Source organism: Malaya genurostris, chromosome 3, assembly GCF_030247185.1.
Source record: "Malaya genurostris strain Urasoe2022 chromosome 3, Malgen_1.1, whole genome shotgun sequence".
Lineage (NCBI taxonomy): Eukaryota > Metazoa > Arthropoda > Insecta > Diptera > Culicidae > Malaya > Malaya genurostris.
In genome coordinates, this window is record NC_080572.1 from 181,589,855 (window position 1) to 181,607,429 (window position 17,575).

Below are 17,575 nucleotides of genomic sequence, written 5' to 3' on the forward strand. Positions count from 1 at the left end.
TTTGTCACATACACACATACATACACACACAAACAGACATTTTGTGATCTTGACGAACTGAGTCGAATGGTATATGACATTCGTCCCTCCGGGTCTCGGTCGGTTTTCACAGCGATTGCATAACCTTTCTATATGAGAAAGGCAAAACATGCTTTGATGAGACTGTGTATATGACAAGAGAAAGGCATTATCACACCACTAGGTGGATAAATTGTTCTTCATACTTCCTAATTTTTCAAAAGTTTCGTAACTGAAAGCATAATAACTAATGAACCCAATGTTACGAAATTTGGACAGATGACATCTGAAATATTGATTGTTGATTAACTACTCCATCTGTCTGTCAGACTGGAGACTTATTGACCAAAATGTTTGACCATTGGGGAATAGACATTGCTTTCTCTGCGAAAGCAGTTCTCTTCGCGGTCGTTGAGTGAAAAATTTATTACACAAATGTTCACCCCTTATTATGTATTTCAATCGAATACGAAAATTGGCATTATGTATCTCGATCGGGTTGAAGTTTTTCATACTAAAGCATTACTCGATCGAAAAAAAGGTTTAAAATTTCATCGGAATCGCAGACTAATAGTAAGTTTAAGTATACAACTGTTATAGCTAGTACAAACTGGGATAAAACTTCAAACGCGACTTTCTCAGAACACATTTTTATCGACTTCTTGGTAAGATTTCTCGAAAACATTCTTACAGAATTATATAATGAGTGATATATTAATTGTTTGCCATGATTATACAAAACAAATAATAATTTTAACCAAAAAATAGAAGAGAAGAAAAATTAAAAAAAAATGTTTTAAGCTTCCATTTCTAACAAATAATTTGATATTCGTGAGCGAATCTTGTACTTGACTCGCGAAAGGTCAAGCCATCACAACAATTTTAAACTTTTTCAAAAATAAATCCAACACGTTCCAGCAGTAAACGCAAGGTATATAGTTTTATACGTAAAATATTTATTTTTATATATTGGAATTTATATTGAAATAATGAACGTTTATCGCGTAAAAAACGGAAATACTTCCTTAATGGTCTGATTTTAAATGCTACGTATATTTATACTAAGGCCATAAATTCGCAGCTATCAGTTTAGAAATTTTGGAATAAAACACACCTTTCACAGAGAAGTAAAATCTTTATTAAGAGCACATACTTCTACGTCACATATCTAAAATCAACAATCCATAATCGTAAATGAGTCTTAAATTCAATGATTACACCGCGTGCCCAAGCGTCGATATCGTCTCATTGCTCTGGGCAACCGTAGTTGGGTAACTGGCCATGCTGGATAAAGTTTCCATTGAACTACCGACACCGGGCGATATAGTCTGCAATGCTTTGTACCCATCGAGTTTGATGATTTCTTGTTCCCGTTCATGACCGCATTCGCAGGCCACGTAGATACTCGTTCGAGCAAAGTCAAGGAATGCCAACAACGTCGGCGAATTCAGATTAACGAACGCCCTCCGTTCATCGGCAGATTCCTTACGTTCTAGTTCCTTCGTGTACGACTTGCTTACATACATCACTTGAACGCAATCAGAATGGGCAATGAATAGGCATGATTCGCGATACTTGAAATCCAGTGGCTCCTGTAACCAATTTATGTTGTCCGGTCGGGAACGACAGCCGTATTCGTCAACAAAGATACCAACTTCTTTGAAACAAAGAAGGAACTCCTGACTGTTCACTTTGAATGCTGCTGCCGGGGTACAAGAGCGAATATCCCTCAAACTAGAGTCCGACATGTCCAAAAATTCTTCCGCACCGAATGACGAGAGATCGATTTCAAAAAACTTATCTGAACTTACAATGGCGGTGTGTCGGGTGAAGAGAACCGACGAAACTGGTAAAACCGTATCTAAGCCACGTACAGGCTTGAATCGTCCTAAATTGACATCAAATTTCAGAATGACAATCCTCGAGGAAGTCGCCGCAATCGCAATCGCGTCCGACAATTGCTGCGATGAAACTTCATCCATCATTCGAACCAGATGCCACCGTTCGCTGTGCGTTCGGTTGGCAATCGAAAGATCCAACACAAAAGTCTCCACCTTAGGAGACAGGCAAGAGGAAGCTTGAGCACGGCTCTGCAGATGGCGTACGTCACACTGGTACAAATATTCGCCATCGTTGCCAATTATAATTGCCTTTGGAATGTGCTGCGATATAGCAAAGGACTTTACATTGGAGATACCTTTTATCTGAACGCATTCCGCTGTTTCCACGTTGTACGAATGTAATCCGCTGTCGGTAGCTATAATTAAGTGTGAAAAGGTTTGATTAAATGTGAAAATATTTCGAATAAGTCACAAAACTTACCCAACAGTACCACACTTTCGTTTACATCGTAAACATCATTGATGACCAATTTTGGCTCCAACCGTCGCGACTTGAACAGCAAATCACCTACATATTTATCCTCGTCGTCATTAACCTTCTCGTCAGCACTGCTAACAGGACCCGAATCAGTGCCCATCAAACTGACTCTATCCTGTATCGAGTCCGTGTCACTCGACGCACCAACCTCCTGCAACAATTCGTTAGCCAGTGAATCTAGATCGCCGTCTTCCTGGCAATCATTTTTGGCACCCGATCGACACTTCCGATGAACGTTTTTGGAGCAAACCGTACACTTCCAGTATGGCTGACCGGCTAGGATATGTCGATCGCAAACACTGCACAGTTGGACCGGATTTTTCGATGACGGCGTTTCCAATGTCATATCGAACGTATGCGCTTTGGAAGTGCTAGTTTTACATGGTTTTTGTGATGTTTTCCTCTGCACAGTTGGAACAGCTTTTTCCGGCACTGGCTTTTCCTCGACAATCTCATATTCTAACTGCTTCTGATTTTCTTTATCTTTCTGAGTCTTCTTCAGTGAACCTTGCATGGCAATCATGTCTGTTTTCGTGCGCAAAAGTTGCTCCTTCAGTTGGTTAGTGCGCTGACGCTCCTTCTGCAATTCTTCCTGAAGCTTCTTGTAACTTGTTGTATTTTCAATCATAATTGGATTGGGGGGAACGTTTTCCTTTTTGTCGTGACCACTGGAGCCAAAAATCTTATCCGCAAAAGATTTTTTCTTCTTGTGTGCACTTTCGTCCACACGAGCTTGCAGGAAATCGATCAATTTTTTGTACTGATCCAATGTTGCTTCCGATTTGATGTTTCGTTCGGAGTAGAATTGTTTCTGTTCGACAAGGACCTTCTTCACGTGACCGAGTTCATTGTTTAACTGATTGATCTTGTTTTTATAGTCTTTAATTTCATTGTTTTGCTTAGTTATGTGTTCCTTGGCCATGAATAAGTCCGTTAGCACTTTCGAGTTTTCTTCTTTGAGCAACAGATGCTCATGTTCGTAATTGGAAACAACCTTCTGCAGATTGTCGGTGTCCAAGTTTAACATTTCGATGCGTTCCTGCACTTCAAACAGGCTAGTTGTCTTTTCAATCAGCTCCTTCTGCTGATCGACCATCTGTTTCTGAAGATCTTCAAATTTCTGTCTCAATTTCTCGTACTCAGACTCAAGCTGAACGGTTTTTGACTCGTTTAATGTTTTGGATGATTTCTCTTGATGTAGATCTTGCCGCAGTTTGGCAATTTCAGAATCCTTTTCATTCATTTCCTTCCATAGGTTGTTTATTTTCTCTTGATTTTCCTTGCTCCGTTTCTGCTCTTTCGTAAGTAAGATCTCCAGTTCCGTTAGTTGTGTCTCAGTTATACTGCAAGCTCCCTTTAGCATATTAAAATTCTTGGTAACAGTAACCAATTTTTCCTCTAAATGTGTTTTGGACTCCTCGACACTCGATAGCTCTTCCCGGCATTCATTTAATTCTCGGAGAAGTCGTGAATTTTCCGTAGTTAGAACCCTCAAATTATCATTGGCCTGGCTAGCCTTCAGTTTTGCTTCATCTAATTTATCCTCCATACTTTGCAGCTTGGCGGTAGCTGCAATCAAATCAGCCTTCTCCGTAAGTCGTCCTCTTTCGATCAAGTCCCGACTGTTTTTCTCCTTTTTCAAATCATCTTTCAATAAACGAACGTCTTCCTTCAAATCGTCAATCTGCTTCAATTTGTTTGCCACAGTTTCCTCCGATTGTTTGATTTTAAATTCGGCTTCTTCCTTTTCCTTGCGGATTTTGTTCGCTCGTTCTTCGGCCTGTTCAACCTTCCGACCAAGAATAGAATTGTCCAGCTTCACCCGGTCCAACTCTTTTTCCAGCTTCCACAGTGACAGATTAGCCGTTCGAGCCGATTGCTTGTCCAGGATCGACTGCTCCCGAACGGCATTAAGTCTTCCTTCCAAGCGCTCGTTCTGACGTTCTAACAGTGAAGTCGTCGTCGCCGATTCCGATGGTCCGCTCGCACCCGGACCAGTCTTGAACTGATCGATGATTTTCTCCAGTCGCGAAACAACCTCCTCCAATCCGTCAGCTCGTTTGCGTTGCAGGTCTTCGCTTTCTCTGAAAACGTTGGAAACAAATTAGACTATTACTCATTACATCTTCGTTTCGTTCGTATCATTATCTGAAAATGGTCATGCTTCACTTTCAATTTTTTTTTATTCAATTGAATAATGCAATTTTCTTTTTTTTTTTGGCAGATTTGCACCATATGTGGGTCTCTCTGAATAATGAAAATTACCATCTGGTTTTGATACGGTTATAAAACACCGACAGTTAAAAACAAAATCGAGACAAAAACAGACCGATATCGTATGCACAGTAATTGTTGCGAGTACTCGTTTTCATTCACTTGCGTCTTCGTTTTGTCGCTATTTCCATGCGATCAATTGTTTAATATACATGCATACTGCCCTAACTCAACGCAAAACGTTGATCGGCTATCAAACCGAGTAACACAAGTAGGTATTCGGAACATGTTTTTGCTTCAGTTGCAACTGCTACTGATGTGTTGTGCCCACACACAAAGAGATCAGGTCAGTGTGCGGTTCATCCATCTGAGCAATTAAACACAAAAGCTGGACGAAAATTCACACGTTTTTGCGCTTTTGAATCAAATATATTTCCACGCATCGCATGGTGATCGATACTACAGTGCACCTTGTATAGCTCGGTTAGTTGGGGAATAGATAAAAACAATGTGAAAAACACTTTACAGCTCAAGTTTGTTGCAAACTTGCTCATGCAACTATTTCATCAGAGGTGTCCATGCGATAATTCGAGTACGACGTCAACGCCGGTGAACATATAATAGCTACCTGATAATAAACAGACAGATGTGGAAAATAAAATAATAATGTCTTGTGAATTCATCGAATTTCCTTCCTGCCACAGATTTAATAAGCCATTATCGTTGCAAATCGAACTACATGCAGAAAGAAATATTGTAAAAGCAATTAAATTCCAGGTAATTCTAACGAACTTGTTGTTGACGTAGTGACAATAAAAATTCTGAATTGATTCAACTAATGTTTTTTTTTTTATACAACCGGCATTTGTTGGGAACAACCAAATTCTAGTTTGAAGTAAGCATATTTTGTTTAAATCTCGATATCTTGTTTTTTTTTGTCGTGAATACGACTTATTTTACTATTGGGCGCCTTTTCAAAATTTACCCTTTGAGAGAGTGATAAGTTTTTGATCGTGAATATCTCCTGTTGTATCTAATGAATCAACATAATTCTTGCTACATGCCATCGGAAATATGATCACAATTTTATGATAAAATTTTCAGTTATGTGACATATTCTCAAATAGTTCAACATTAAACTTTTCTGAAATGTTTGGTATAAACGAGTATCAAAGAAGATAATTCATAAGGCGCGTTCGCCTTTCTCGTATTTTGAAAGCTCATAGCTCCGTGATCTGTAGAAGGATTTATATAATCTAACTACCAATAGAATCGAAAATTTTCAACTTGAACGTGTATTGCAACAACATTGAAGTTTTTCAATAGTACACTTTTGAAAAACCTGTTTGATTTAACACATGACAGATCCAGCCAATCAGAACGCGAGATGTCTGCATCTATACAAGAGCATCCATATAAAAGTTGAGTGGTTCATTTTTCCTACCATTTCCAATTCGTCATCTAACACTCGATGTGGATAGACGAATAACCTACTACGACTAATTTCGATTTTGTTTTATCTTTTATTCGCAGCTGCCTACCTACCCGCGACATGAGTAAAACGCGCCATAGATCCGAGAAGGATCCAAAGGATGCTAAGTGTCTGAAGCCAAGTGATGTACAGATAAACGACCGTTTGCTGAGTAACAACCAATACGCTGATCTGCCAGTTGATGTCGAAGAGGAAGAAGGAAAAATGCCGCCATTCTACCTGAAGGGCTTACCACCAACTCTACGCTCGGATTTCAACACGCTGATCAGCAAAGGACTACAGGCAACAATCCGTTCATGTACTGAGGGTTACAAAATACCTGTTCCGGCTTTGAACCACTACAAAGCAGTGGAATTGTACCTGAAGCAGACAAAAGCGGAATACTTCACACACGATATTACCGCCAACAAACCTATGAAAGTTGTACTTCGAGGATTCCCCGACATGATGGAAGCCGAACTAAAGCAGGCACTGTCGGAGGCTGGACTAAGCCTGTGATGGTGTTTAAAATGAAACGACATAACACGGAAGAAAAGTATAGAGATCAACTGTACCTGGTTCATCTGGAGGAGGGCTCCATCACCATGAGTCAACTAAAAACGATAAAATCATTATTCCATATAATCATCGAATGGCAAAAGTATAAACCGGTACATCAGGATGTCACACAGAGCACGAACTACGGCCATGGAGCGAGGAATTGCCACATTACGAGTCGGTGCGGGAAATGTGCCGAATGCAGTAATATTGACGTTGAGATCTTCACCAGAAACAGTGCCTATTCAACCTCTGAGGAACTAATATCGCACTGATTGGGTCCAATTTCAACAAATCGCCGACCAACTTATTAATATCGATTTGCCACTTGATTCCACGATGGAAATCGATGCGGCCCTATCTTCCTTCCAGCATTCAATCACAGTCGCTCGTGATAGGACGGTTCCAGTACAACATATGCCGAGTTCCTCTCTTCAAATCGACAGTGTCACCAAGAAACTCATCCGACTTCGAAATATCTACCGGCGGCAGTATCAACGAACTGGCATCCTAGATAAGAAGACTTCTTATAACAACTCAACTAGGATAATCCAGGATATCTGAGCTTCGCAACAGGAATTTCCAGCAAAAGCTTCGAGAAATTCTACCACATTCAAAGCCCTTTTGGTCCTTAACGAAGGTGCTTAAAAAAAAAACCGAAGCCTATTCCTCCTCTGATGTCACCCCAGGACACAGCTGAAGGAATACCTTTAATCACACCAGTAGAGAAGGCAAATGCGCTAGGCCAGCAGTTTGTCTGTTCTCACAATTCAGGACTTAACATTGTTAGCCCACATGAAAGAGCCGTTGCTGATAGCGTAGCTGAGGTTGAGCAATCAGACAGCTTAGTTCCTGAGGAAAGTAGAGTCACTGCGAAAGAGCTGATAGCTATTGTGAAAAAATCAAAAAATATGAAGGCCCCCGGCTTCGAAAACACATTCAACATTGAGCTGAAACATTTGAGTATTCGCTCATTTGTTTTCTTAGCTTAAATTTTAAGCAGGTGCTGGGAGCTTGGTTACTTCCCTTCAATGTGGAAGTTAGCTAAAGTTATCCCAGTTTTGAAAACGGGGAAAGATCCTTCCTTTTCCAAGAGCTATCGGCCCATCAGCTTACTCTCTGCCCTATCCGAGCTGTTTGAAAAGTCAATACAAAGGCGAATTCTTGCTTTCGCAGATGAACAGGATATATTTCTGGAAGAACAGTTTGGGTTCCGGAAAGGAAGATCCACCATCCACCAACTCACAAGGGTTAACAACGTCATCCAGCAAAACAAATCAGTGTCCAAAACGACTGCCATGGCAATATTGGATATTGAAAAGACATTCGATAATGTGTGGCACGATGGCCTGGTGTTCAAACTGCATTGGTATAATTTTCCCATGTATCTTACTAAAATTATCAAAAATTATCTTGCGGATAGAGCTTTCCAGGTTTCTCTGAATAATGCACTTTCAGAAAGATTTACTACTCCTGCTGGTGTAACAGTTCGGCTGAAAAGTTCGTATCGTTTAATAGAAACACACATTTTTTGCCAAAATTCGTTTTTATTATTCAACATAATTGCCATCAGAGGCAATACAGCGATTATAGCGATCTTCCAACTTTTCGATACCATTTTTGTAGTACGATTTGTCCTTTGCCTCAAAATAGGCCTCAGTTTCAGCGATTACCTCTTCATTGCTTCTAAACTTTTTACCAGCGAGCATTCTCTTGAGGTCTGAGAACAGGAAAAAGTCACTGGGGGCCAAATCTGGAGAATACGATGGATGAGGGAGCAATTCGAAGCCCAATTCGTTCAATTTCAGCATGGTTTTCATCGACTTGTGACACGGTGCATTGTCTTGATGAAACAAAACTTGTTTCTTCTTCAAATGAGGCCGTTTTTTGAAATTTCGTCCTTCAAACGCTCTAATAACGCTATATAATAGTCATGGTTGGTTGATTTTCCCTTTTCAAGGTAGTCGATGAAAATTATACCATGCGAATCCCAAAATAAAGACGCCATAACCTTACCGGCCGATTGTTGAGTCTTTCCACGCTTTGGGTTCGGTTCATCGCGTGCAGTCCACTCAGCTGACTGTCGATTGGACTCCGGAGTGAAGTGATGGAGCCATGTTTCGTCCATTGTTATATATCGACGAAAAAATCGGTTTTTTTCGACATAACAGCTCCAGCTTCACTCAAAATGCAATATCTCACAAACTAATAATCAGACAGCTGTCAAATTTATACACGTATCTTTTGAAGGTTGGTACTAACTGAAAATGGTATGGATTTAATTCTAGTGGCGCCCTCTCATAGAAACGATACGAACTTTTCAGCCGATCTGTTACCCCAGGGAAGTATCCTAGGTCCCATTCTATACAATATTTTTACATCAGACATCCCACCTCTTCCGGGTGGTGGTGTTCTGTCACAATTTGCTGATGATACTGCCATTCTTTACAAAGGTCGTGTCATTAATGCTCTGAAGAATAAACTACAGACAGGTCTGAACGCTTTAATGGAATACTTTACAAGCTGGAAAATTGTGATCAATGCAGCAAAAACTCAGGTCATCTTGTTTCCACATTCAAGATCTCCAAAACTTGTTCCATCAGACAAATGCCGAATACGATTCGGTGATGAGGTCATTCAATGGTCCGATGAAGTTATCTATCTAGGATTCACCTTTGACAGACATCTGATATTCAGGTCACATGTTGACAAAATCGTTCAAAAATGCAGCATACTCATTAGGTCTCTGTATCCGCTAATTTGTAGAACATCTGAACTGTGCCTGAAGAATCAGATGGCGCACAAACTTAGGCTTCAGCGCATTCAAAGTAAGATCTTAAAGATGATTCTAAATCTACCCCTTTGGACAAGGACTAATGAAGTACATAAGGTGGCCTCCCTGGATATACTAGAACAATAATTCGAACAATACTGCACGAAATTTGAAGAGAGGTGCTCAATCTCTTTAATACAAGTAATTCAAAATTTGTACGTACCAGTTAGGGATAGGTAGATATTTTATTAATAATTAAAATAAATATTGTGATTAAACATTAGTATGTAAAACAAGAATAACTAAAACACCTATTATTAATAACGAATCGTATGAACAACAAAGATGAAAGGCCAAAAGGTCAAAACACTTGTACTGTAGAACGTTGATGTAATACACAAAAATAAGATTAATATTTATGGAAAAAAAGAAATAGCGTCATTTAAGTTAAAGCAGCTACTCTGAACGCACGAGCACCGTCAGCAAGATGGCACCGAAAACCGGTAAAAAGGCAGCCAAAAAGTCCAGCAAGGCCCATTCAAAGCACTTTTCCGTGCTTTTCAGACAATTCAAAGCACTTTTCAGTGCTAAATATCATCATAAAGAACTAGTTGAATTTCATCGCTTTCCTACCATTTTCTGAGCAACTGTTGCCGAAACAAGACACACCATCTCAGATCTAAATACAGATCTTGTTGATTGTGACAATTCAAGGTACTTTTTAGTGCCTCAGATTATCATTAGATAACAATAAAAACAGAAATACAATTATTCCTCAGTTCGCACTACTTTTGTTATTGTTTTCTCGGTCACATAAAAGATACTGAAATTTTCGGAAAAAAATTTAAATGACAATAAGACTTCATCATACCAAAATACAATAAATTGAATTGTTCATGGATAAAGTGAATGAATATAATATTTAAAAATATTACATTGAAATATAAGAACAATTTTTGTCATCTAACCAATCAAGTTGCTCCACTCCTCCTATATATGTAGCTAACTGAATTACCCGGCGTTGCTCGGAAATGTTTCGTGAAGGTAAGGTGGCAAAATTCTAGAAATTGTTCTGCCCATTGAAATACTCTGTTTGTTAGTGAAACGCAATTTAAATGGCAACTCGGTTGAACAATACTCTGCACACATTGCGCACGGCTAGTCTATTAGTTTTAAATCTCACAATAGTTATAATTTTCTCGGTATTCTTGTTAAATCGGTAACACTTGCTAATCCCTCCTCGTTATAAAAATTCTTATGACATCATTATTTCCACGTAATCGCTAAAGATTTTCCATCTGATTATGTTCATTTGATTACGAAGAGCTGTTTATCATCATAACTACATTCGTACTGTAGAATAACGATTCAGTTAATACAATATTGTAAATTTATTTTCATCACCATCACTCTACATTCTTCTCAATTTACATAAAAAAGTATACATTGATTATATGATTTCTTCATCCATTGAGATCAATGTTACCTCCCTTTGTTAAGAATACTTATCCCCTCTCCCTCTTGTGAATATTTTGTGACCCTCACATAGTTACTAGAAATATGATGTACTCGTCAAAAAGAACCAATTAAGTTCTCAACAGCGGGCGTAATTACGTCGCATATCTGACAACATTCTCGAAACCAGTACATATTGTGAAAAAATCGAAATTTCGAAAATCGCGACTGAATTTTTCACAATTAAATTTCAGACAAAAAAATCTACTGATTTTTTGCAAACGCAATTCTCACTGAAACTGATCTCACATGGTCAGTTGTATTATATCTGATATGATTCTCAAACAGAAGATTTCTCAGAACTTTGCAGAATACATGATAAATAAATTCACCGATGATCAGAAACTGATTAATTCTGAAAATGTTAAGTGCGCGTAGGGTGGTTGATACGTTGATCAATAATATTGATGTATTCGACACTTACTCAACAATACCGTGATGGTGGATTAATATCATCAATAAAAGCAGAATGTGCTGTGATTATAATGAAAATAAGAACGATAATAAAAATCCAATGCAATTGATTAAAAAAATATTACCTAATTTAGCTGCGCCGGCAGTGTGTTTGAGACATCCATAATGCTATATTTTTTTTTGTAAGTAGGGACTCTTCTCCCGCATAACGACACAACTCCCTGCATCGGCTACCAGTACCTCAAGCTGTAGCATCGGTGGAAGAAATGGAGCGAGCGACGAATGAGAAGCTAATGATGATAGGGAGGTCGCTCGACACACAGAAAGCATCGGGATCAGATGGCATCCCGAACGTAGGTTACCTTAAAGGTTACGATTGTGGAAAAACCGGACATGTTTAGGGAGGCATGGACGAACGCATTTTCTCGGATATATGGAAGAGGCAAAGATTGGTACTACTACCTAAACCTGGGACGAACAGACGATCCGTCGAACAGTGGTTCGATTCAATAAAAACGTGTACGTGCTACTGTGTCTGTCTGACGTTTTAGAGTGACTAAAACAAGATTCAGAGTGGCGAAATGGTAGCGCGTATGCACGGAATGCATAAGAACCCAGGTTCGAGTCGTGTCTGTGAGCGTATCTATTTTCAATAAATCATCTTTTCAGTTAAATTTTCATTCATTTGGCTTCTCCAATATATGTTTCCGCTCAGTCATTGCAAAACTGTATAAAAACCTGTTTTAATCCTCCTATTGGTGTAATGATGCCTTTCTCATGTATAATATTGTGGTATTCTATTCAAAATTCTTCTCTTCGATTATTGAAAGAAACCAAGAGATTGTTTGTGCATAACATACAAAATGAAACAGTGCTTTCCTCGCGTAGGTCATCCTTAAGAAAACGAAGTTGGTTCACTATTATATGCACTTCCGGCATCGGAACCCGAGAACCGGTATAATCGAAATCGGTTCGTACGGCCACCAAATAACATGACGTACAAACTGTACTAGTTTTTATTCATAGATTTTATACAATTTTACCATCGCACGAATGACGATTTAAATGTTTGTTGTATCCGAAAATATGCAGTAATTTTTGGTAGGACCATAAAATTTTTCATTTCACCCTAAGATTGGGAATAACGGTTTTGAGTCCAGTTTACAACATTTTTTACGGTTTTTGTTCCACCAGTTTTAGTGACGGTGTACAATATTGAACACACTTCATCCTATAAATCCGGAACCGGAAGTCGGATCCGTAAAAAAATCCAGGAATTCCGTATGGGACCGTAAGGCCTTTCATTTGAATTTAAGTTTGTGGAAATCGGTCAAACCACCGCTGAGAAAAGTAAGTGAGAGACATTTTGGAATATATGACAACTGTTTCCGGTGCTTCCGGAACCGGATACCGGGAACCAGGATAGCCGGAATCGGTTTGTTTAGTTGTCTACTGATAATGACTATCGATTTGTGTAGTTTTGAGACCAGTTAGCCACCAGTAGAAATTTGTTTACGTTTTTTGTTTCACAGGTTTAAGTGACGGTGTACAATATTGAACACACTTTAACCTATAACTCCGAAACCGAAAGTCGAATCCGGCTGAAATTCAGGTATTCCGTATGGGGCTATGAGACCTCGATTCAGCCATCTCCCCTAGAAAACCTAGTTAGATTTTGTGACACACACACACACACACACACACACACACACACACACACACACACACACACACACACACACACACACACACACACACACACACACACACACACAGAGAGAGAGAGAGAGAGAGAGAGAGAGAGAGAGAGAGAGAGAGAGAGAGAGAGAGAGAGAGAGAGAGAGAGAGAGAGAGAGAGAGAGAGAGAGAGAGAGAGAGAGAGAGAGAGAGAGAGAGAGAGAGAGAGAGAGAGAGAGAGAGAGAGAGAGAGAGAGAGAGAGAGAGAGAGAGAGAGAGAGAGAGAGAGAGAGAGAGAGAGAGAGAGAGAGAGAGAGAGAGAGAGAGAGTTTATGACAACCCCCTTAAAATCAGTTTTTTATGCATTCATAACTTGTTTCGAGTTATTTTGTAATGCATACTTTGTTTAAAAAAAATTGTAGAAAATAAAAAGTTCAATATTTTTGTTGAAGGTAGCGCATAGGTTTGTTCTTTCCTGGCAAACTTATACATCATTTTACCTTTTTTTGCCTTTCTCTTATAGAAAGGTTATGCAGTCACTGTGAAAACCGATTTTTGAACCGAGGCCCGGAGGGCTGTGTGTCATATACCATTCGATTCAGTTCGTCGAGTACGCAAAATGTCTCGGAGATGGCTGAACCGATTTTCACAAACTTAGATTCAAATGAAAAGTCTTGTGGTCCCATACGAAATTCCTCAATATTATTTGGATCCGACTGCCGGTTCCGGAATTATGGGGTAAAATGTGCAAAAAATTGTGAAAACAAGTGCACTAACTTTTCTCAGAGATGGCAGAACCGATTTTCACAAACTTATATTCAAATGAAATGTCTTGAGGTCCCATAAAAAATTCCGACTTCCGGTTCGGGAGTTATGGGGTAAAATGTGCAAAAAACGATTGTGAAAATAAGTGCACTAACTTGTGTTCTAACTTTTCTCAGATGGCCCGACCGATTTTCACAAACTTAGGTTCAAATGAAAGGTCTTGTGGTCCCATGCATAATTCCTGTATTTCATGCGGATCCGATTTCCGGATCCGGAAATATAGGGTAAAGTGGGTTAAAAATTGTATACCATCACTGAAAATTGGGAAAAACATTCAAATATTTTCTAAATCGACCTCAAATCTTTTCCAATTAATAGTTTTTATCAGTAGACGGTCAAACAAACCAATTTCGGTTATTCTTTCAAGAATCGAAGAAAATTATTTTGAAGAATGCCACAGTATTATATATGATAGTATGATTGATATGAGAAAGGCATCATTACACCACTAGGTGGATTAAAACAGGTTTTTACCTATGATAAAGCCTTGCACCGGAGCGAAATATGCAACTTTATGCAGCTGATTTTTACAAAATTTATAGGAAAATTGGGCATATCCAATACCATAAAAAATCTCAGTGGAACTCGACGGAACTAACGGCCTAAACCTTTTCAAAGTTAGTTTTAGTTATTGAATTATGGCAACTCCCTTAAAACTAGTTTTCCAATCATAACTTGTTTTGAGTAATGCATAGGTTTATTCTTTTCTGGAAAAGTTATACATCATTTTACCTTTTTACCTAGGAAACCTTGTGCCGAAGCGAAATATGCAACTTAATGCAGAAAACTTTTACAGGACTTATAAGAAAATATATTCCTAATCCAGTTTATTTTCCAATTAGAATATCTTGAGTACTATTCGCGTTACTCATTTTCACTATGGCCACGCTGAAACAATGAATGATTAAGAAAAGGCAGGGCGTCACGCGTCTGCTATTTCTGTAACTCACTTCTTCACTTTAACTCAATTTTTTTACACGTTTAAACATGGAATCTCTTCGTAAAGGTTTGTACATTTACAATACTTTATCATATTTTGTTTAGAAAACATTTTTCTATTTTTTAAATGTGTGTTGAACTTTTGATAATTTTTCGGATTTTCAATAACTAAAACTAACTTTGAAAAGGCCTAAAAAATTGCATCGAGTTCCGCTTAGATTTTTTTCTAATATTGTTAATTGTCAAAAAATAAACAAAAAAAATCGCAACAATTTGCTTAGGTTGCGCATGCAAGCATGAGCTTGTTTATGCGTGTTTACGCGCGTCCAGACTGGTAGTCGCTGGTTTCACTCCGATAGAAATATCTTTCATATATTTGAATACATGCATAGCATATACTCTAAGATCTTTTTTATGCGGTCCTTTTTTATGCGACTTTTTTTGCTAATTTTCAGAGTTATGCGGGTTTTTTATGCGGTACGTAAACTCGCATTAAAAAACACTTTAGTGTACAATAAAAATCTATATACATACATTATTATCTTGTTGTACACTATATTAATCTGAAAGCTGGGAAGTAATTGTCACTGGAAGCAATTGATATGCTAGAACTTACAACAGAAAATACAGAGCAAGAAATTAGCGGCACAGAAAACTCGGACGATAGCGTGACTGATATTGATTGATCGAATGCAAAGCGACTAAGTGACATATTGTAATGATTTATTAGGTAACATTGATTACCTAATCATTGTGAAAAGTATTGGGAAAAGTTACTAGGTAGATTCTACGTAGATAAATCCAAAAAAACTTGAGCTTTAGCTTGAGCGACCACCCCTGGTTGCTACTCCGTTACTGATCGGGATTAGCTGAAATTCGATGATTCGACCTGGGACTGGTGAATCATCCTTCAATGTACATCTTCTGGTAATCCCAGAATTCATTGATCAGTACAGGCGCCGGCCAGGTCCGAACGTAGATCGTCTAAGGAATGGGAAGGGATGTTAGTCCATCACTAGTTGTTACTAGAGACCGTATATACTACTGCGCACTCCACAAGTGTCACAGGAGAATGATATTTGTTAGTAAAAAATTCAGTATTGGTATTATTCGCGCGCGACTCTGTATGTTCCGGTTTCAAGATGCTCGGATGCACCACTATTCTCAAAATAAACGAGTGAATAGGATTTAGACAAAATAGTTGATTCATTGCATTGACATATTCTAAATAGTTGTTATAAAATTATAAAAGTACAGACTTTTGATGCCATTAAGTCGGAGATACCAACCACGGAGGTAGCCAATAAAACGCAAGCGGCGTGGTATTCGCCACTGAGTGGTGGTAACACTGGAGGTAAAGAACGCCTTCAACAGCGCCGGAAATAGCAGATGCGTTACTTTGACTGGAGGTATCGGAAGGAAGCATTGTACAGGATCATCAATAGCTACTTTGAGAACCGGATATTGCTCTACGAAACAGAAGAGAGCACAAGTAGCTCTTCCGTCACAAGTGGAGTTCCGCAAAGATCTATCCTGAACCCATTGCTGTGGAATGTTATGAGCGATGCCGTACTAAGACTCAAGATCCCTCCGGGAGTTAAGTTAGTAGGGTTTGCGGATGACGTCACATTAACAGTGTATGGTGAGGTCAACGAAAAGGTCGAACTTAGCACGACAACCTTAATTTGATTAGTGGTAGAAGAAAAAAGGGCCCCGTGCGGTATTGCAACCTTGCTGCATCTTACCAAAATCAATCGTCAACGTGAACCACACGACTGTATGAGCCGTTGCTTAATTTTCTGATCGGTGCAATTTTGTCTCTCGGTTATCTGGTAAAATATTTTCTAAACATAGGTAACAATCTACATGCAGAATTCTTCAAAAATCCACCATGCTATTCTGGTGCTATTTTAAATCAATCGTTGCTGACCCGAGTATGATACTGGACAAGGATTAACAGAGGAAATTCCAACACAAAATCAAAAGCAGTACTGTAAGTTTTTAGGCATCGTTGATTAGGGAGGAGTGTCATCGTTGTTGGTAGTACCGCGTTGCTAAGAACTTCACTTTACATAAACAATCATTCCACTGTTATATTTCAAACCATCCAGGAGATTTTACTTTTCACTCTGCAATTAAAAAGGTGAAAAAAATCAACAGTGCACAGAATGAGTGTACCATCGTTTACAAACTGGTTTTAGGCTATATATTTTTATACTGGTAGACTTTGAGGTTAGGTTTTGTTATGGCCCACATGCTTCATAGCAATATGGCGGACTTATCTCGTACCGAATCGACTTATCTCGTATTGAATATGAAATTTCCGAAATCGAAAAAAATATTTATTGACAAAATGTCTTAGAATTTCATGAAACGTCGAGATCTAGTGTCATCTCGAAAACAATTTTTTTGAAAATATCGACTCTTCGGGACTTAGAAAAATTTTAAGATTTCCGAAATCGAAATTTTTCGTTTATGCCAAATGTCTTAGAATTGTCTGAAACGTCGAGATCTAGAAATCGATTATCTGGGACTTGGAAAATTTTTTGAGATTTAAGGTCTGAGGCCAGTGTGTTTTAGGTTGTTTTAGAGGGCTATTTTCACGCTTCACATCTGATTTTTTAAAAAACGGTGACGAATGTCAAATAACCCAACTGACAATCTCTTAGAAAACTAGTTTAGATTATGCTGTGAAAATTTCAAAATGATTCATTGTCTTAAGTTATCGGAAAGTTTTTTTGTGTTTCTCTATAGAAAGGTATTAGAATTGCTGGAAAAAACCGACTTTCGAA

General features: G+C 38.6%; 1 protein-coding gene across 1 annotated transcript in view; it reads right to left on the reverse strand.

Annotated features, from left to right (window-relative positions):
- Positions 1-1,133: 1,133 nt before the first annotated feature.
- LOC131435269 (citron Rho-interacting kinase) overlaps positions 1,134-17,575 on the reverse strand; it is a 46,890-nt gene continuing 30,448 nt past the window's right edge. The window contains exons 5-6 of the mRNA XM_058602961.1: positions 2,341-4,481; positions 1,134-2,275 (exon numbers count right to left, since the gene is read on the reverse strand). Of these exons, the coding sequence (XP_058458944.1) occupies positions 1,233-2,275; positions 2,341-4,481 (3,184 nt within the window). The 3' untranslated portion in view covers positions 1,134-1,232. The remainder of the gene's footprint in view (positions 2,276-2,340; positions 4,482-17,575) is intronic.